At 36.5% G+C, this 21366-nt stretch overlaps 1 protein-coding gene across 4 annotated transcripts in view; it reads left to right on the top strand.

The window, feature by feature from the left end:
* The window catches only part of ARHGAP15 (Rho GTPase activating protein 15), a 626514-nt gene that overhangs the window by 360282 nt on the left and 244866 nt on the right, over positions 1-21366 (top strand). For all 4 annotated transcript variants that reach the window (XM_060623481.3, XM_060623482.3, XM_060623483.3 and 1 more), the window contains exon 9: positions 2652-2774. In XM_060623481.3, coding sequence (XP_060479464.2) covers positions 2652-2774 — 123 coding nt within the window. The remainder of the gene's footprint in view (positions 1-2651; positions 2775-21366) is intronic.

Raw genomic sequence — 21366 nt, 5'->3', positions numbered from 1 at the left:
AGTCATTAGAGGCAACTTTGGAGAGTTTGGCTGTGTTAAAACCAGTGTGATCACACCCAAGACTGCTACTTTCTCAGTGTTTGTGAGAAGGAAACAAGATAAAGCATTTAAAAATATTATTTCATGTTCTTTGAAAAAACAATACACCTTACATACACATGTATGAGCCAGATGTACATGGCTTTTCACATGTAGAGCCAGATGGTGGTATTAAAAACAAAACAAAACAAACAAAAAAAAGAAAACAATATACATGTTTTACAGTTTATATGTGAAATATTTTGCATATATTTCATAGACATTTAATATATATTTTATATCTAATATTATGAATGTAAATATATTAAATATATAAATATATATTCACATAATTATTTAAATGTTTGCATTATATGTTTCTATATAGTAGAATATGCATTTATTCATATATATCTGTTTAATATATATTTATATATATCATATATAAATATATAAAACATACAAAATATAAAATATATAAATACATTTTATGTTTTTATATAATATATATTATATTTTAAATATTTTTATACTTTGTATATTTAAAACTACATATAACATAAACATATTATATATGTAAAATTAAGAATAGTATCACCAGAGTACCTAAGGGATTCTGAAAGATATAACTCACTATATAAACATTTTCATAATCTTGCATTTATACTCTATATACTTTCTAATCACATCATTTTAACTAGTTCTAAAAAGACAGATAAAAATGCCTCCTTTGATTCTGTATTTCTTGGCATTCTGTCATGGAAGGTGACAAGATTTTGAGGAGAGACTAGAAATAGAAAATATTACCTTTGATAACCTGTGAAAATTTGGATTGATTATGCCCCATTACTTCAAAGGCAGACTTGAGACCAAAACTACCTTAAGAAAGATTTTTTTCTGAAGGACGTTAAGTGTTTCTTCAGCCTCTGATACTAGAACCCAGACCATGGGGTTTTGAGACAGTTGTCAGTTGAAGCAGCGTGTCTGACTGGTGGTCACTGCAGTGACTTGACCCAGATAAAAACTGAGAAGATATCATGTAAAGATAGTATATTAAGATGCCCAGAATGACTTCCAATCATGCAATTTTGAGTTGGCTAATGCCTGATACTTATGGCCCTACGAAAACAATTATTGCTTATGTGGGTTCTAATGGCAATTGCTGTTTTTCCAAAATCATCTGAGGTCAATTCCACCTCTAAGATCCCTTAGTCTCTTGTACTTCACACCATGCCATATGAGAATTACATAGGCCATATGCATTTTCATTCACAGCAGTTAATTCCAGCCCTGCCATGTATGTACTAGGTGGTCAGTTTGTATTTGTTTATTTTTTCATCACCTAGCAGAATACCAGATAAAAATCTTATGAGACTTGTCCCATATCCAAACTTGACCTTGGACAAGTTACTTAACCTTTTTGCCTTAGCTTCCTTGTCTCTAAATGGGTAGAATTATTTTACATACTTCAAAAGTTCATTGTGAGAGTTGAGTCAACAAATATTCAGTGAACATTTACATTTACATGCTGAACAATGTTTGAGGTATTGGAGACCCATTAGTGAACATTTACAAAAGTAGATGAAAATCTCTGCCCACGTGGACCTTACATTGCAGTAACATTAAGTTAAATCATGTTATATGCTTAGCAAAGTATCAAGCATGTAGTAAGGTCTCAATACATTTTAGATATATTATTATTAACCCAATTGAATGATTGATTTATTCTAAAATATGATATGAAAGGACAAGAGCCTCTATGTACCTAATAAAGTATCCCAAGTCCTCCCATTACGTCAACAATTGGGTTAAGACAATGAAGGGCCCAGTTAAGTTCTATTATCTTAAAGAGAAAATGGATCAGTCATTAATAATAAGATACCTTGAATGTACTTAGACTCTATGCTTAATGAAGGTCCAGAACTTAAGTGTTATGTTCATCATGAAGTTCACAGTCTTTTAGCACAGAGCCTGATGATCAGTAAACATTCAGCTAATATTTGTCTAGGAATGAATTTGATGCACACCTAACTTTGAAGATAGAGCTTAGAATAGGAAGCTGAGGATAGGGGATCAATGAAGACACCGAAGAAGGCTGAGACAAATTTGTTTCAGAATTTTACCTAGAACAAAAATAAGAAATATTTACTTCAGAAAAAGAAATCACTTTGAGTCAACATAAAAAAGAAGATTGACAAAATTATTTGGGCAGGCAGGACCATTTAAAACATCTGAATTACCTACAAGCAGTATATAATCATAATCGATTGAAATGAACAATTCGAAGAGTTTTCCCTTTAATGTAGATGAATTTTTCTTTGACTATAATTCTGTGTATAGATACAAATAGGTGGCACTATGCAGATAAAGGTCATCATATTAAATATAAGGAAATGAAAGTGAAAATAAATTGTGAATGTATAGAACTAACCACATTCTCATTGCACATTCAGGTGGCAACACAGCTAATATTTTCATACAGCCAAATTTTTACTCGTATGCAGTGTCTAAACAGAAGGGCTTGAGCTATTAATTCCAGTAGTTCCGTAACTACTGCTTTCTATTCATATTTGAATAAAGTAATAATCATAAAGGAGAAATTTACTGCAAGCTTTTTTTTTTTTTATTTCTAGTGTTCAGACTGCATCATAGTGCTTCCGATACAAGCGACAAAAACCGAGTTAAAAGCAGATTAAAGAAGTTTATCACCCGAAGACCTTCTCTGAAAACTCTGCAAGAAAAGGGACTTATTAAAGGTATAGGCCTTTTTATGCTTTTACTATAACAGTGATAAATGAATATGCCTCTGTGTCCATAGCTATTCAGCTCTAAAGAAATATTAGGATATTTTATTCTTTTTAGGTTGTTTATTGAATGCTCTGCTCTAACAGAGGGAAAAAAACAGTTGCCCACAAAACTAGTCCTGAGAAAATAAAGGTTGCAGCACAGAACCATTGAAAACAATACTTAGTTTTGCCCTCAGCAGAGCTGGGCTCTGCGCCAGGGGACAGAAGAAAATCCTAGCAGCTCATCAGAATGAACCCATGTCATCATGGGCCTGGACAATCCAGGTGCACACCTACAGTCCCAGCATGCTTAATACCAGCAGCTCTTTTCACCCTTAGATGTGTCCTGATTTGGATAATAAGTTATCTGATCACCCTAATTATAGTCTGAAGTGAGCGCTAGGAAGAAAAGTCCAAGACAAACCGATGTCATGAAAATCTATGGATTTGGAGGCTGGAGAACTAAAAGCTCAGTCTAAACTGAGATAAGTAGGTACTTTTGCAAATATATCTAAAGTAAAGAACAAAATATTCTAGACCATCCTAGCCACCACAATAGAAAAATGTAGAGTCTGGCATTTGACTAATTAGAATTCAAACCTGGGTTCTACCACTCACTGATATTGACATTGAACAAGTCATGACCTCTCTGATCATCAGATACCTCATCTGTTAAATGGGGATACTTGTACCCATCACTGAGCAGGCATGGAGAAATAAATGAGATAATCCATGTAAAGCATTTAATAGAGTTTCTGGAATTAAGTGTTCATAAATGTTCCTGTTATTAATGCCATTATTATTCACTACTGTTGTTATTATTGTCACAGTGCGAAGAGAGATGAAAAAGGATGGGTGGATACATAGAACCAGTGATGTAATAGATAGGGTATCCTAGCGGCCCATCAGAATAAACCCATGTCACCATGTGCTTGGACGGTCCAGGTGCACACCTATAGTCCTATAACTGGATATCACTTACAAATTACACAGTAAAATGTATTATTTTCCTAGCGAGACAACATATGCATTAAGGCCATTATTTTCCCTGCTTTTCCAATTTCCTAGCTGTTGGATGGATAGATTTTAAAAATTGACTGTAAGGAGAAATTTGAAAATGAACTAAAATAAACTCTGAGAACAAAATTAAAAGATGGATCTTCATGGGAGCCAAAAGGTGATTTAATTACACAATCATTTCTTAAGAACAGGGCAAAACAGATCTCAATATTTTCAGCAATAGTTAACATGAGAATTACTGAAATGGGTTGTAATAACTGTCCTATCAATTTCAGTCCATTTTTAAACAGGGGAACTTATCACAAGACGCATATGGCATTTTGAACCAATTGTAGACGGTAAAATTTTATGAAGCAAGAGTGGAAAATTCTTTGAATGTACCCATTTGGGGGTTGAACTAGCACCTACTCTAAACCAGGCTTACCTCAGACTTATACTCTGAAGATATCCTTTTCAGGGCCACTTACAGTATTGGGTCCTCTACAGATTCAACTTCATATAATAATATATCAGTACCTTCACTTGTATCTTAGAATGCACCCCACAGATTATAATTTTCTTTGAGAGGATTCAGTTGGAGATTGCCTACCACTTTGAAGAAAATAGAAAACCAAATCAGTAGACCAAACAATCCCAATTTGGACATAAAGTGCAAATTTTCCTGACTGTGGCAAAACAAAAAGGGTTTTAATTCAGGGGCACGGTCTGGCCTCAATCAAAATGCTAAAGAATTAACAACTACCGTGCTCTAGCATTGGTCTCAGAAAGCGGCAGAACTGGATGCCTAATGCGGTTTTCATACTGATGTAATGGAACCACTGAACACACTCCGATGAGTACATTTCCTATCCTAGAGCTCCATTAAATTTCCACCATAGCTGACCAATGAGTCAGTATTCATTAGTAGGGCTATGGAAAATCTATGTGAAATTCTGATTTGATAAGCTTCCATTGTTGTCTTCAGTGGAATTTTCTTCCAAATACAGATCAAGTTATGCAAATATAATCACTTCTTGGGCTTGTTTCAGTTTTAACTGTGAATTTTTTAAAGCGCTTACTGAGATTTTTTTTTTCTTTTCACTAAGTGAAAAGCATTAAACCAATTTTTAAAAATACGGGCCCAGTCAAATTTAGTACTTTAAGTCTATTTTCTTAGCATATTTAAGACAAAGACTTAGAGAAAGCAATGAAATCAGTGTTTTTGATCAGTTATGAAAAATTACATAAAATAAATGAATGATTAATGGTTAAATGACTCCACGTAACTCTTTCAAAGAGAAGTAGTATTCAGAAAGAGAGATTATGGCCTTTAAAATTGTTCTCTGTGTATCTGCCCACAAGAATATGCATCAAATTCTTTCAACAGTCTAATCTTTTAGGTCTGGAATAAAGTCCTTCACAACAAGGTTCAGGAAAACTGTGATGATAGTTTGGATCTTAAAAGTGAGCTTCCTGACACTTAGGAGGGACTTTGCAGGGCCACAGCCACTTTTCAAAGTGTTTTTACTCCTTTATGTAATGTTTCCAACAGGCTGAAAGGCCTGAGCTTTGAATGCAGCCAGCCTTTATTGAGCACCCAGGGTGGAGCAGGAAAGGCTATGCCTTCTTAACTGTCTAACGCCTAGCAGATCAACATCCCCAAAGCACTTTCTGTGAAAAGAGAATTGTCTCAATATCACACAGTCTGAACTCAGTCACAAACTCTTCCTTCAATATCTATTTTTTGGGACTCATGGAGACCTGGCCAAAATGTGCTTTCGTTGGCTAGAAGCTAGATCTGGAAACAGTCCCTTGATGGGGCAGCATTTTCTAATTTCTTTAGTATCACTAATGAGAAGGGTACATTAGAATGTCAAAAAGAGCTGGCAGATAATTATGGATGATGACTCAATGGAAAGAAATCTTAATAGCTCAGATGCGTATAGCAGTCACTATACCACTGCTGTGGCAGCTTCTGAAAAGCCTTCAATTTCTCCAAGTGCTTTCACATTTGCCAAGAAAATGGCAAGTACCTTTTAAATGTGTGAGTTTATTGCATTGAATGTCTTATCAGAAATAAAACTCAAATAAGTTTAATATGTAAATTATAGGCAAGAGGGTACATTTTAGGGTGGCATGTATGTTTGTAACATATTTTCTACTTGGTTTTGAAACTGAAGTAAGAGCTCTTCAGTGTCAGCCAAACTACCTTATATAATCTTTCAAATAACAACACTGACATCCAAGAACAGAAAACACTTGCCAGTGCAATATCTAGAAAGGATAACAATTGTTTGTTTTGGGGGAAGCAACTAGTATTTCCTTATATCAAAATGATAGAATTAGAGAGGATTGTATGTTTAGAAAGTAGTTTCTTTCATCTTCATGTGGATAAAACCATAATGGATGGTATTAGGAGAAACTGAAAGTAATGTTGTACTACCTTATTTTGTAATCACTACATTATAAAGGAAACAACCTGTTTAAAGATGAAATAGTATGCCTCCAGGATTTATGATGAAAAGCAGTGCTCCCCTGCCTCATCTCGGTTTTGCTCCTTACGAGGCACTACTTGGCACTGTTTCTATCCGTTGTTTTCTTGGTGGTTGACTCCATAGCTTATGTTATTGCTATCTGGAATACAGGTTAGTTAGATTTTGTCAATATCTTCCTTATCTTTCATGACATAATGTCTTGATTTATCAAGCTTAGATGTCATCTCAGGTTTCTTTTACAAATAGACATGAATTCAACTCAATTAAACCAGACCTCATCCACCTGGCCCTTCCCCCCCCCCCCCAAATACTCATGGTCAAATACAACAGGTCTGTGTCTCTCCAGTAGCTTTCTCTATAACATCCAATATACTTAAATCTCTACTTAGTGTTCCAGTAACCACAGAAAGCTGAGACTTAGTGCTACTGTTGACAAGACAAGAAGTTTAGTGCCTTTTCCCCACTCTCATCTCCTCTGTCTTTGCTACTGTGATTCTTACTTCTATATCATAAAAACTCATTATTGCACTGCTTTCTATAATTATGACTCATTTGTAGATTGATTCTGAAAGTTAAGAACCAAAAACATCATTCATACTATTACGATTATGTAAGGTTGTTTCCTGTAACTCCAAGAACTAGACTTCATTCTCTGTTCTTACAATATCATGACCTCTGTGATTCTCAAATAATCCTCCTTGATCATAGTGAAAAAGATTATCTTTTCTTTTACATTTGGAGGTTGCATTAGTACATTTACACTGTTTCACAATCACAACCAAGTCCTCCATGTTTTTCCTCATATTTTGATCTAAATGTGAAGAAAATCAGGTACCTGCATTTACTTTATATTGATCATGTAAATATTATGGAATTGCTGACCAAGTCATGTGCCAGATAGGATTAACATGTCCTTGAGTTCAATGTGATCACTTAATGGACCACACAAATTATAATGTGCTTATTTTTTTAAGTTTTTATTTTTATTTCAGTCAACATACAGTGTTATATTAGTTTCAGGTGTACAATATGGTAATTCAGCCCTTCCGTACATCACCCTATCCTCATCATAAGTGCACTCCTTAATCCCCATCACCCATTTAACCCATTCCCCCATCCACCTCTCCTCTGGTAACTACTAGTCTGTCCTCTATGGTTAAGAGTCTATCTCTTGGTTTGTCTCTCTTTCTCTGTTTTTTATAATGTTCTTATTTTTTAAGTTCATGCTTCATCATTTGCTTACAATCATGCTATATTTTAGTCTGATACATTTTTTAAATGTTTATTTATTTTTGAGAGAGAGAGAAATTGAGAGAGAGTCAGCAAGTGGAGAAAGAAGCAGAGAGAGAGAGAGAAAGGGAGACACAGAATCCAAAGCAGGCTCCAGACTCTGAGCTGTCAGCACAGAGCCGGATGTGGGGCTCAAACTCATGAACCACAAGATGATCAGGACCTGAGCTGAAGTCGGATGCTAAATCGACTGAACCACCCAGGCACCCCTAGTTTGATACATTAAAAAAATGTTTATTTATTTTGGGATAGAGAAAGAGAGCATAACTGGTGGAGGTGGAGAGAGAAAGAATCTCAAGCAGACTTCACACTGTCATCGCAGAGCTCCATGCATAGCTCCATCTCACCAACAGTGAGATCATGACCTGAGCCGAAATCAAGAGTTGGATCCTTAACAGACTGAGCCACCCAGGCCCCCTTAGTTTGATACCTTTCCGATTGTGCATTTCTTGTGCAGATTCCCCACCCCCCTCCTCCACCACAGAGCTTTTTTCTTGCCTCTGGGCCTTTATATCATCAAGGACTTTAATCTTCTCAGTTAAACAGTTGGTGTTCAACTCCCTAGACTCCCTAGAGTCCCTAGAATGTAACTCCCTGTTTTTGTTTTTGTTTTTGTTTTTGTTTTTCCCAGAATATGTTCTCAACTCCTTCTATCACCTCACCACACTTGGATTGATTGTTTTCCAGGCTTTACCTGGAATCAGCCCGTGATTCTCTTTTGCTGAACTTCTGAATTGTATTCACTGCCTTCTGAATCCATACCTTCTCTTTCTTGCTTTAATTCCTTCTATTACTATGTAACAGCCTCCAGTAACTCATTTAGAAAACATGAGACCTTGATTGTCTAAAAATATCTTCAGTATGCCCACACTTGATCAATAGTGTAGTTGGGCATAAAATTCCATTGCTTCTAGAATACAGAGTTGTAGTTTCCATTCTTACTCCTGTTACTTTGAATATTTTTTTCTTTCAGAATCATTGGTTTTTTGTCTTTATTTTGAGATTCTGTAATCAAGATAATGTATATGGTTGGCAGAATTTAAAAACATTTACTCTGCTTAGCACTCAAAGAATTAAGATTCTCTTCAGCTCTGAATTTTTTTCTCTCTATTACTATGTTGATAAGTCAGTCCCTCCCATCAGTTTTCTCTGGTTCTTCTTCTAGGATCCTTATGATGTGAGCATTTAGATCACCAGGATTTATTTTTCCCATATTCTGAAAGAATTCTCAATTTTATCCCTTTGTCTTTATTGATTTAACTTTAGCAATTATATTTTCAATTTGTTAGAGTCTTTCTTATTCTCCATTCTTTTTCTTTTCTTTTCTTTTCTTTTTTTGAATATCCCACCTTTACTCTCATACCTAATAATGAGGATGGCCTGTGGCAGTTAGCACTCAATAAATATTAATTAATTGAATAAGTGAGAAAATAGAAAATAGAGGATACTTTTCTAACTTATCCAAGGATATAAATTAAAATGTGTTGTTGTCATTTGGACTTTTTAAAATTTTTTTTATTTTAAAATGTTGTCTCATGTTCTTTAAATTATCAGTTTTACATGGATATATTTCACTCATTCTACTTCTATCACATTAGTGACTTAGCTCAAATGTCTGGTGGGCAAAGGATGTTCATTCTTATTACTAAATGAGGCTCCATAGACTAGCTAAAATTTTGTGTACATGGTTAGAGCTTGTTAATGATATAGTTTTGCTATAGGGTAATGTGTAGGGACTGTCACGTTTGTGTCAAACATGAAATAGTTCCAAAAGCTCCAGAATGCCTTATATACTCTTGATAAGCTTAATCAATCAAGATTTTTTATTATGATAGAAAAATTTCCACTCCATTTTACAATTCAGAAAATTGAGTTTATTCGAAAGTACAGCAGCTTTAGGTTTGTAGCTGGATTCTGCTTTTTGCCAGCTAGATAACTTAATATTTGGTTACTGACTCTTTCACCTATGAAATTTACATCATAAAATTTAAATGAAATATGGAAGAACTTCACACCATACCCAGCTTATCTTAATTACTTAGCAACTTTCTTCCTTCCATCTTTCTGTCCTTCTTTTCATCTTTCTTTTCTTCCCTTTTGGCCCTCTTCTTTTTCTTTATTACTTAGGTTGATGGAGCAAATTATGGTCAAGATGGCCTTGGGAAACCATTTTCTCAGGTATTCCTTTAAAATTTGGGAAATCAATCCTGGCAATTGACAAGGAAAGGCAGTAGTAGCTTGCTTACTTCAAGGGAAGAGTGTAGATAATTTATGGTTGGCTCATATTTATCTTTTTTGTAATTTTCATCATGATACTCTTTATACATAAATGGCCATGAGCTCATTTTCTTTTCTAGCTACACCAACTTATACAGTGTCATCTAATTGCTGGAACATTTAAGTAATTACCCACACAGGCACAACTAATTGTTTAAGGTTTCTGTCACATGAGAAAATAATGTCTTTGAAATTATAGTACTTTAATAAAATATGTCAATTATATTGAGAAGTAAAGGAAGATTTGCCATTCACATTTCAGATTCAAGCTATAAGCGCTAAAATTTCAACAGTAATCTTTATGAATAGCAAAATCATTGAGTTAAAAGGAAACTATTTTAAAAGTAATTTGTTAGAACTGATGTATGACAGAGTAACCTACCTGTCACATTGTTAATTTAAGCAAAACATTTATGAGCAACACCACAATATACCTTTGGGTAGAGACATGCTCCAATTCTGCCACTTTATCAGTGTTAGTCTGAGAATAATTGTATTTGAATTTATATACCAGGGCACAGGTCTATCATTTTGGCCTGAAATACTCTCACAACTTCCACAATATGCACTAATGTGCTTAAAAATATCTTGTAAATCTTCTTTTCTTTAAACTTCTTTATGGTTCATAATTGAACTATGATCCTTACGTGTGAGCTATGTCATGATTTAATATTAACCAAAATTAATAGCCAACCTTAAGCTTCTTTATCTTGGCCTACAAGCTTCCTGGTTGCTTTGCATTTATAGTTCCCAGGCAGTTTCTGTTATTTAAAGGCTCTTGGGAGCAAATGTGTTGGTAATAGAGTAGCACATAGCTAGCTTTTGTTCAATAATAAAATGCAGGTCACCATGAGAGATGGCAAATGTTGAGAAAAAAGTGCACCTGGGTAACAGGTTAAGCCCATGTCTTTTAAAAGCCTGTTATTCAGAGAGGAAATGATCCCAGTCTAGGAGATATTAAAAGCAGAATAACTTGGGAGCAACAAGAGAAAAATGAGGTCCAGAAATGGGAGTGAATTAGGTAAGGGGAAAAAGAATGAGCCAGAATAATAACTTGGTTAGTCTGTGGTTCAAGAACTTCCTTTCTCATGGAGAGAGACCTTTTACACAGGCAATAGAGTATAATATTTGAGATGATGACTTATATATACCTGATTTTTAATATCCACAAAATGGTTTTACCAAAAATGTCCTGGTATAACCTACTATATTTTATGTATTTGTATATAATAATAATTATAATAATTCTCTTTTTCCCTTTCTTTAAATTACATTTCTTTCCCTTTGAGTCAAGCCTTCAAAATCTTTCCCATTTTTTAAGTAAAAGAAAATGCCAGATAGTATCAGGCTTCAGCCCTAAAACGGACTGGATGTCTAATAATAGCCATGCTAAGTGCTGGGAATATAAGATGAATTTGACCCATTTGATTCAAAACCAGCAATTTGTTTTTAGCCAATGGTCTCTAAACCCATATTAATTCTTGCCATGGCAGTAGATGCTGGTTTTATTTATTCTAGCGACTATCGATCCTTAAAAGATGGCCCAGAGTTTTGGCATACCCTATGGGTTCAATCTAATCCTGGGGCCAGGATGAAATATTGTCTTTAAGCCTTCCATTTTGAAGACTGACAAGTTTCCATAAAATAAGAAGAAATAGAGCATGAGCACCAATAATGGTACAGTAACAAATACACACAGGTTTTCTTTCATGAGGTGGATCTATACCATGCTTTACACATACTCTGTGCTCTAACTCGTGTGTGTGTGTGTGTGTGTGTGTGTGTGTGTGTGTGTATGTGTGTGTAGATTGTAAAAAAAGATACAAAATCTCCCCTTCCGCCCCTGACATTGCACCAGCCAAAATTTCTATGCTCTTGGAAGCATAGCCTCAACTAGTTGCACACGGCCAAAGTCAATCTGATGTGATATTTCCTTCTTGTGCCAGGAGGCTGCTGCCCTCTGGAGAGGTGGTGCATGACCATTCGGTCCTCTGATCACATCCTAAATCTTCCGTCCATGAAACCACCTAAAGAGAAGAAAAAGATGCAGGGCATCTGTGTTCATAAGAATTCCCCTTTCTTAAAGGTTAGCATTTATTATTGATACCCTGCTGTTCTCCAGCAGGTGTTCTCATACCACAAAGTTCCCTCATGACTCCTAAACCCAGCTTCCCAGGCAGGGGAAGATTCTTCAGCTTAGTTCTTGTTAGCTTTACAGGGCCTCCATAGACCCTACAAACTGTATCCAAAGCCAATGCTGGCTAGTCACTTTCCCCTTTGTAGTTTTTATAATTCTCCTGCTCACACAAAGTACTAGCTGGTGATTTCATTTTGTGGTGAGGTTGATAATTGAGGGAGAAGAAAACAGAATTTCTTTCTGACCTAAAGATTGATAATTTGAACAAACGTGTGAATAAATGCTTCCCAGGCAGGGAGATGAATTGAATTTTCCATGGTGCTTGAGAAAGGAGGTCCCACTCTTCACTCATGGTACAATGGGGATTTGAGTCCACATTATGTGTGCATTGAATGTGTCTCTAAGGATAGAATCTATCAGAGCTCTCACAACCAGTATCTCCTTATCGGGGTCCACATTCGGCAGATGTGTGGACTGTTACAAGCACAGGAAATATTCATATCAACAACTCACTTTGACATATCCTAAGATTAAGATAGTGCCCTTTTATTTCCTTTAGTATCACTGACAGTTGGGCCTGCAAATCTTTCCTCTCAAATTCGTGTCTATTATAAATCAACAATATTCTACAAATTCCCAAGAGAAAGAAAAAAATGTATCATGTTATTGGGGGATGGTAAATTTTGTTCAATATAGAACTTTCACTCTTGACTTGTTACCCTACCTGATTAGCAACATTAAAATGTAACCATCCTCTATAAAATTCAGTCATCAGAAAAATAACCCAGTGTTGCAAAAGTGCTATTCCAGCATTTTCTATTTTTCGTTATGGGAAGGAGACAAGAGACCATATCAGAATTTGGATAATTGTAATTGGTGGTCTGTCAGTGTTAGTCAAATTGCAATATGGAGAGGTATGTCTCCCAACTTTTCTTTGAAATTGACTGTATTGCTGTAAGTGTGTTTTATCAAAGCATTTTCTGGGGCAACAGATCTGAAAACATAAACTTTATGTAGCATTGTTCCTCCTTAGATATTTCCCTTTAATATGTCCTTTCTTTTTGAAGATAAAATAAAAGTACATAAAAGAGTTCTGGGAATAGGCAGCTATATGTCATAAACACCCTCCACTCCCCCTCGCCCAAGGCCCCCAGCCCCAGAAATTTGGAAATGATTTGATCGAAGTGATGACTGCCTTGATCTTGTTTGAATACTCCTTCTTCATTGTCTTCTTCTCTCTATGGGAGGCAACAATCCTGTCATGGAGTCACTCGTGGGAGAGAAAGAGGTATTTCAAGCAACCATATTTTCCAAACACAAAATTGAGACACATGGCCTGACAATGACATAATATTTGAAGTAGGGACTGTGTGCAAAGATCCAGAACATATGGTTGAAAGGGTTTTCTTATAAAAAGCAACTATTAAGACACTCTCTAGATTCTTATTCACAAAAGCCACATTCTTCAGCCCTCTTTATTCTCATTTAGAAATATTACCCACAAATCAGAAGACCGACCCGTTTTCCTTCAAACATGTTGCTTTGCCAGTACGAGGAACTCCCTGTTGACTGGAAAGTTAAATGCACAGCCATCAAGGAAGCAATGCAAACCAGACTGCCAAACATATTATGAATATGTTGCTTTTCTTTAAAATGCTGGTTGGTTTTTCATACTGGAGTATTGACTAACTGTCTGTGTTTGATGTATGGTTTACCAGCCTGATGTCGACTTATGGTTAGAGCTTAACTTGTTAGTTCTGCTTTTGCAGCCAATTCAGAATAACTACAGATGCCTCGAGATATGAAAATTGACTGCTCAAATGGACTCAGTGTGGGAGTTTCATTGGTTTTAAATTGATAACAGCTGAAAGAGTGAATGATTATAGTGTACATGGGCATAGGACACAGCTCTTTCATAGGAGCTCTTGTGAACACACTCCCTTAGTGTGGGAATTTTTTCTTTCTTTTTATATCACAGTTATTTCTGAGCAACCTTGGGTTAAATTTTAAAATTGCACAGGCATATGCAGAAGCCTTCCGAAGAAATAATTCCTGAGAAACAGATAAATTTTGATGACGTGGGTTTCTATTCTGGAGGGAACATTTAAAGTTAAGTAGCATTCCATAAGGTGGTAATTGTGTCTATTTCCCAGGCATCTGAGTTAAATAAGCTGTAGAGGAAGCATAAACTGTCATAATAGAAGGGTTGGAGTGTTGTGTACATCTCATTCTTCAACTCACACAAACCGAAGCTCCAAAGTGCCTTATCACAGATAAGTCAAACAAAGCCTCTTCTTTGCTTTCTTATTCTCCTGGGAGCAGTTATTATTGTTTTCATTATTCAAAAAGATGATCTGAACACTTTCTTCTCACACAGGAGAAAAAAAAAAAAAGAAAAAGAACACAAAAGAGAAATGAGGAAACTTTTCTCCCCTCCTCCAATCAGCAACACTTATATAAAAAGGTTTTATGAAAATGCACTTTCACGATTTAATAGTAGCTTAGGGGAAAAGCCCAGTAAAGAAAAGAATTCAGAGAAACTTTAAGAAGTTTGTAAGAAAGAAATATCTGTTTATACATGCCTTCTTCAACTCATATTTTTCCAAGAGTTCAGTGTCCTTACAATTTAACACTAGGACCTAACTCCATTTCATTTTCAATTGTTTTGAGCATTTTACCTTTGATAGCCCATTAAAAATGTTAGAGCCATTTCATATAGCTAACTGATAGAAAACATCAATCTATAATAATAAGATTAAGTTGGGGCTTGTTGAAGATACATAAAACCACATATTATGTACCTATTTCACATATTTATTTTTAAAAGGAAAAAAAAAAACTGAAACATTGTGCCCAGTTAGCCCATCCCAAAGTGTGACAAATACCTAATTGCTAATGAATTGACATAAATAGTGACATAAAGTGTCACATAAAGTGACAAAATTGCTAATAACAATTTGTGGAATAAGAATTTTATTTCACAATAACACTGACGATGCATACATTCGGCCGTGCAAGACAATCAAAATACAAAAGATGCCCTGATAGATAGTAAAATAAAATGCAAAGGATGCCCTCATAGATAGTAAAACAAAATAAATCACACATATATATGGGGAATTTTTATAAGAAAGTGTGTTATATGTTTATTGCTCAAATTTTGCCCCAGATTATAAGCTGTGTACTTAATCTAAATTACTAAATCTTAAAATTACCCAATTTGGTGCCTTTCTGAGTTACATATGGCCATTGAATCATGCTTCGTGTTGTGACGGAGAACTTGTGTGGCTAGCCATCTAAGAGGCTGCTATAAGGACTGACATTTTCATAATCCAGTTCTGTTAGAAATGTAAGAGCAAAAGAGAGAAATTTTCATGCTCTTTCAATACTTGTTGAGCTCCAATTTTTTAATGATTTTCTTATCTACCCATATTAGACAGGAGGGAGATTTTAGAGGAGATGTCATCCAAGTTAAACACATGTGAGGGTCATTAACTTGAATATATCACTCCTAACTTGTCCCTTTGAACTTGGAACTCAGACTCATAGGAGGAAAGGCAAAGATGGAGGCGGAAAAGGGCTGGCCTCAGTTAACCTCACAGTGAAGGAATCTATCATGCAACGAGAGGCTGAGAACTAAGAAAGCAGATGGGCTGAAAATGATATCTTGAGGATATCTTTATATCTTGAGATTCCAAAAATCTAGATTTCAGAAAGGCTGTCCCTCCCCCGGACTTTATCATCATTTGTACTGCCTCATACATTTCATCTCCTGAACAGTAAAATACTGTGTTTACCTCTTTTGTGATTTCACATTTCAAATTCAGTGGGGCCTTGAGCATGTGACAATTTCAATCTTAAAAAAATTAATTAGCATAGGAGAACATTCAATATTATGTAAAGAATTTGACAGGACCTCACTTAATGTTTTTAGAAGCAATTAATATGTCAAAAAAGGAAGTGAGAGCCTGTTTTGGCTATAAATATGTTTACATAATTACCGGTTGGAGAAGTCAAACATTTTAGGGAGAAAAAAAGCAAGGTTAGGCCCTCTTTTCATCAAAACCAGAATTCCCGATGATGTCAGATATCTCAAATCCCCTATCATAAGTTTCCTTTATTCATGTACACACTTGCGTGCATGACCTTTAACCAGAAAGATCACATATTTATAGTTTGAATGAATCATCTTGAAGAAAAGGAATATTGATTAGAAATACACTGTTAATCACACACAAGGAGAGGCAATCACATCTGTGTCTGAAGTTATGTTCAACTCAAGAGGCCTCAGGAATATGGAGAAGGTATTTCAGTAGTGGCTATGCAGTAGAGGAATATAAGTATTCCAAATGTGACAGTTCAGCGCCACATAGTAGGCACTACGTTAGTAGACATGCCTGTCTCATACTATAGCATGGAGGACGGAATAGGAAGCAGAAGCCCTGGCCAGGGATCTGTGGCTTCAGAAAGGACTGATGAGTAGGAGGTGGATAGTAGGGAAAACAGGGACCACAATCCTTGTCCAGTACCAAAAGTGGGGGCATAAATATCCTATCCAAAGAAAGTTGGGGATATGGGACACTCATTGTATCTGAGGAATTTTGGAGATGGTGTTAAGTACTTTCGAGGAAAGTTTTAGTGGGAAGCACTTCCCTGTGATAACCCAAAGCCATCTGTTCCTACAATTAGTTAGTATAGTATGAACACTACCAAAAGCCCAAAGGAAACTTTTGTCTCCCAGATGCAATTCTCTCAGTCAAGAGTCTGAGAGGCTGGCAAGGATACGTGTATTGAGCGTCACTCTCACGTACTGAGCTGGATCATAGACACTCATCTGAGATCTGCTAAAAGGAGTCTGTGCTAATCGATTTGGCATACCATCTGGAGACTAGAAGTGGTCGAAGCAACCTCTGCTAGAGAAGGTTCCCAGCCTGTTGCCCCCATTATCACCAGCCTAGAATCCTAGACTCCAGGAATATCTAATAAGAAATGCAGCTCATTCTTGGGAAAAAGAGATACTTGAGCACAAAACTGTACTTAGTTTTATATATGTCTAAATATATAAAGAATGCTTGAAATAATGAAGTATATGAAAGAGTATTTTCTTCATTGGGTGTGGATACATATGGTGTGAAGTGATAAGGTGGTGGTGACAAGCTCTTCGCCACTATTTGAAAGAGCTATATGTATTCTGTTTTACTCAGGGAAACAATGTATTGCAGTCATTAAACCATAAAGATCACTGAATTTTGAAGTAGATTTGAAGTCTAGTTTTGGCTCTGCTATTACTTGCTTTGAGGGTTTGGACAAGGTAATGAAATTTTCTGTCCGAATACTCTCCGGATAATATCTCCTATGACTATTGATACTACACAAAGAGCAATTAGCATAGCGTATTGCTCCTCTACTCCTAATTCTACTCTTTCTATGGTATGGCATATTGTGAGCACTTCTTCTCCTGATTGTAGAGCAGGTATTCTGAAAATTGCGAAACAGACAAATTAGGGTGAGAGTTTTGTGGCATTACATTAATAAAGCTAACTTTTTGAGCATTCTCTGTGCCTCACATTGTGCTTGTAGCTTGACATGCACTATCCAGTAACAAGGATGAAGAACAACTATGCTGATTTTTAAAAAATTTTTTAATGTTTATTTTTGAGAGAGAGAGACAGAGAGAGAGAGAAAGAGAGAACGTGAGCAGATGAGGGGCAGAGAGACGAGAGACACAGAATCTGAAGCAGGCTCCAGGCTCTGAACTGTCAGCACAGAGCCTGACGTGGGGCTCAAACCCACAAACTGTGAGATCATGACCTGAACGAAGTTGTACGCTTAACCAACTGAGGCACCCAGGTGAACCTACGCTGATATTTCTTCATGCTTTGATTATTATTTATATCACCTACTCGTATATTCTTTAAATCACAATGTCCTAAGAGGATACAAAGATATGTAAAGAAGAGTTTCCCAAGAAATGAGTAAGGGAGATAAAGGCACAACAAATATGGCATAATATATCAAGTGTCGAATGCTTTAGGGACAGTCAGGTCATGGATTTGGGGAAATTACAAATGGGAAAAGCGTGAGAAAGATTAATGTTTCCTTTATTCTGTGGTCTTTAAACTGAGTCTTAGAGTATTTGGACATGTGGAGAGCTGGGTGAGACATTCAAGTGCACAATTGTAGGAAAGCATTGGAATGGTGGCTTGTATGAAATGCAGCGGGTTGGATGAGAAGCATCTGTGGCAGGTATTTTGTGCATTGCCAGAGTAAGGAATCTGTATTTTATAGGAAACTTTATTATTTACTTAGTAGCCATGATTCATTTTTATTTATTTGGCATACATTTATTGAGGACCTATCATGTGGAAAACAATGGGCTGATACTGGGCCCAGAAAGATGTGTAAGATGCGATTCCTTCCTTCAAAGTTAAACACTCTAGAAGCACCTGGATGTCTCAGTCAGTTAAGCGACCGACTCTTGATTTTGGCTCACATCATGATCTCGAGATTTGTGAGATCAAGCCCTGTGTCAAGTGCAGAGCCTGCTTGGGATTCTCTCTCTCCCTCTCTCCCTGCCCCTCTCCCACTTATGCTCTCTCTCTCTCAAAATAAATAACATTTAAAAAAAACACCAAAGTTAGACACTCTAGCACTGCTAAGAAAGAAATATTCTACATCAAAAAAAGTATTTCCATACGCTGCAAATTTGTCCCCACTTTAGAAGATCAATGAATGGATATATTATGACATTAATGGTTTTCATCTAATTTTACTTAATTCCTATATAACCACATTGGGTCATGCCCCAGCAGCCTGTGGATATGAATGAAATAACACAGATATTAAAGCACAAATATCATAATTTGTGACTCCCACCTGTATAACCATAGCAACTTGGGCTTTATCTCTCTCCAAGGTCTCCTTGGCTATTTCTGGAAGCACCTAGAGTATATTGCATTTGATACCCCATTACCTTACAAACTATCCAAGGAAGGCACCTCACCACAGCCATGCAGCCAGTATCTTCTGAGAGATGGAAGCCTCACTGCTTCAGTATCGTCCAAGAGCTGGGAAATCTACAAAACCTTCTACATGTCAAACAGTAGTCCTAACCTTCTGGTTCCCATGCATTTTTAGATTCACTCTGTCTCCAGAGCAAATGAGGAGACTGCTCTTCTCAGCCACCCGTGCGTTTTCCCTGATGTTTTAGGACCTGAAGCAACAGCTCTTAGGCTAAAATCTTATAAAGTGAGAAAATGGCTTCTTTCCATTCCGTGTGAGGTCCTTTCCTCAATAGAAGTCACATCTACTCCCCAGGACTTAGCTGGGATGCATGCAAAATTGTGTCATCTCTCAGAACTCCCAATGACCCCCACAAAGTCAAAATTTCTCTTAAGTCACTGTCTTTTGGTACCTACAATATCGATACTTTAATTTGGTCATCTGGGTTTTGCCGATTCAGTAGGCAGACTGAGATACTCCATTCCACCTTTATGGACACTCCTTCCCTGCAGAGGAAGGTCCAGCTAGCCGGAAAAGTAATATAAATAAAGAGTATGCAACAAAAAGAAAATGTGCAGTCTACAAAGTGCATCACAATGAGATACCTATTTTTTCAAATCTGTGGACAGCTTCAGGACAGGATAAGGTGTTTTAGAAGTGTTATTGCATAGTCACTTTCTAAAGTAAGGGCTGAAAAAAAAACAATAAAGTAAGGGCTAAAAAAGAGAAACACACTGTATTTGACTGGAAGCCCAAAAGAGACAAAATGTTTTGGAAACATGTGCATCATGGCCTACTAATTTAGGCTCATAACCCCTTCTCTCCAATTACATTCCTGGAAATGTTTTTCAATTTCTTTGCATAGAATAACCAGAGGACCACAGTGTTCAGAGCAGTCCACGGGGAACAGGCAGACTTGCACAGAACTTACACCACACCTCCACGGAGCTAGCCAACATTGCCACAGAACCACATGATTCCCTGGCTCTTAATATGGTTTATTATAAAATCCTTTACCTGCCTCAAAGCACTTTTCATCAAAGCTGCTTTTAAGCTGAGGCTGAGGACCAAAGAATGCCTTTAACAGAATCCTGAAATAGCTTTTAACCCGAGGCTGAGAAGAGAAAGTGCTTTTAACCTAAAGTGCTTTCCTCTTAGGTACTTGAGCGTGTACCTAGCACTCAGCATTAGTAGCTGTGAGAACACCCTTAAGACCCAAATGAAAGAGACTCCATTATAGATATTCAAACCTGTTATATTAATATATTACAAGTAATATTTGAAATCATTAAGCAGTTTTACTCCAACTAAATTTGAATCTTTTCTTATTGAACTATGCATTCATGCAAATAAATTGAAGTCTTACCACCTGGGATTCTAACAAATCTACGCTGATATTAGGAAAAGTACAGTGTTCTTCCTACATTTGACTTTAATTCACAGTGAGTCAAAATTGCCACACCTTCTCTACCATAAAAGAATCTTTCAACTTGTATCAGTCACTGAATGATATTTCCAGCTTCAGTCCATATTTGTTGGGCTGAAAGGTAAATTAAATCCTTTAAAATAAATTCAATCAATTATCTGACTAAATTTTAAGTATCAAATTTTCTCCCCAGACTTGTCACTCAAACAGAAATAAATGTACTGATTTCAGAATACACATGATCCCTGACTTACAATGGTTCAACTTAAGGGGGGTCTGGATGGCTCAGCCGGTTGAACATCCGACTTTAGCTCAGGTCATGATCTCACTGTCTGTGAGTTCGAGCCCCGCATGAGGCTCTGTGCTGGCAGCTCAGAGCCTGGAGCCTGTTTCAGATTCTGTCTCCCTCTCTCTCTGCCTCTCCCCCGCTCATGTTGTCTCTCTCTCTCTCTCTCTCTCTCTCTCTGTCAAAAATAAATAAACATTAAAAAAAAATTTAAAAACCCACAATGGTTCAACTTAAGATTTTCAACTTTCTGACGGTGCAGAAGTGATATGCATTCAGTAGAGCTTGTGCTTCAAATTTTGAATTGTGATTTTTTTTTCCCTTGGGCTAGTGATAATGGACTACAAGATCCTCATGATACTGGGCAGTGGCAGAGAGCCACAGCTCACAGGGAGCCACGGGATTATGAAGGCCAAGAGCCCATACACTTACAACCATTCTGCACCCATACAACCATTCTGTTTTTTCACTTTCATTACCATATATGATCAAACACATGAGACATTCAACACCTTATTATAAAATAGGCTTGGTGTTGAGTGATTTTGCCCAACTCGAAGCTAATGTAAGCGTTCTGAGCATGGTTAAGGTAGTCTGAGCTAAGCAATGATGCTCAGTAGGTTAGAAGTGTAAATGCATTTTCATTTTAT

This window comes from Panthera onca, chromosome C1, assembly GCF_046562875.1.
Source record: "Panthera onca isolate mPanOnc1 chromosome C1, mPanOnc1 haplotype 2, whole genome shotgun sequence".
NCBI classification, from domain to species: Eukaryota; Metazoa; Chordata; class Mammalia; order Carnivora; family Felidae; genus Panthera; species Panthera onca.
Note: the sequence above shows the minus strand (reverse complement) of the source record. Positions and strands in the feature narration are given on the sequence as shown.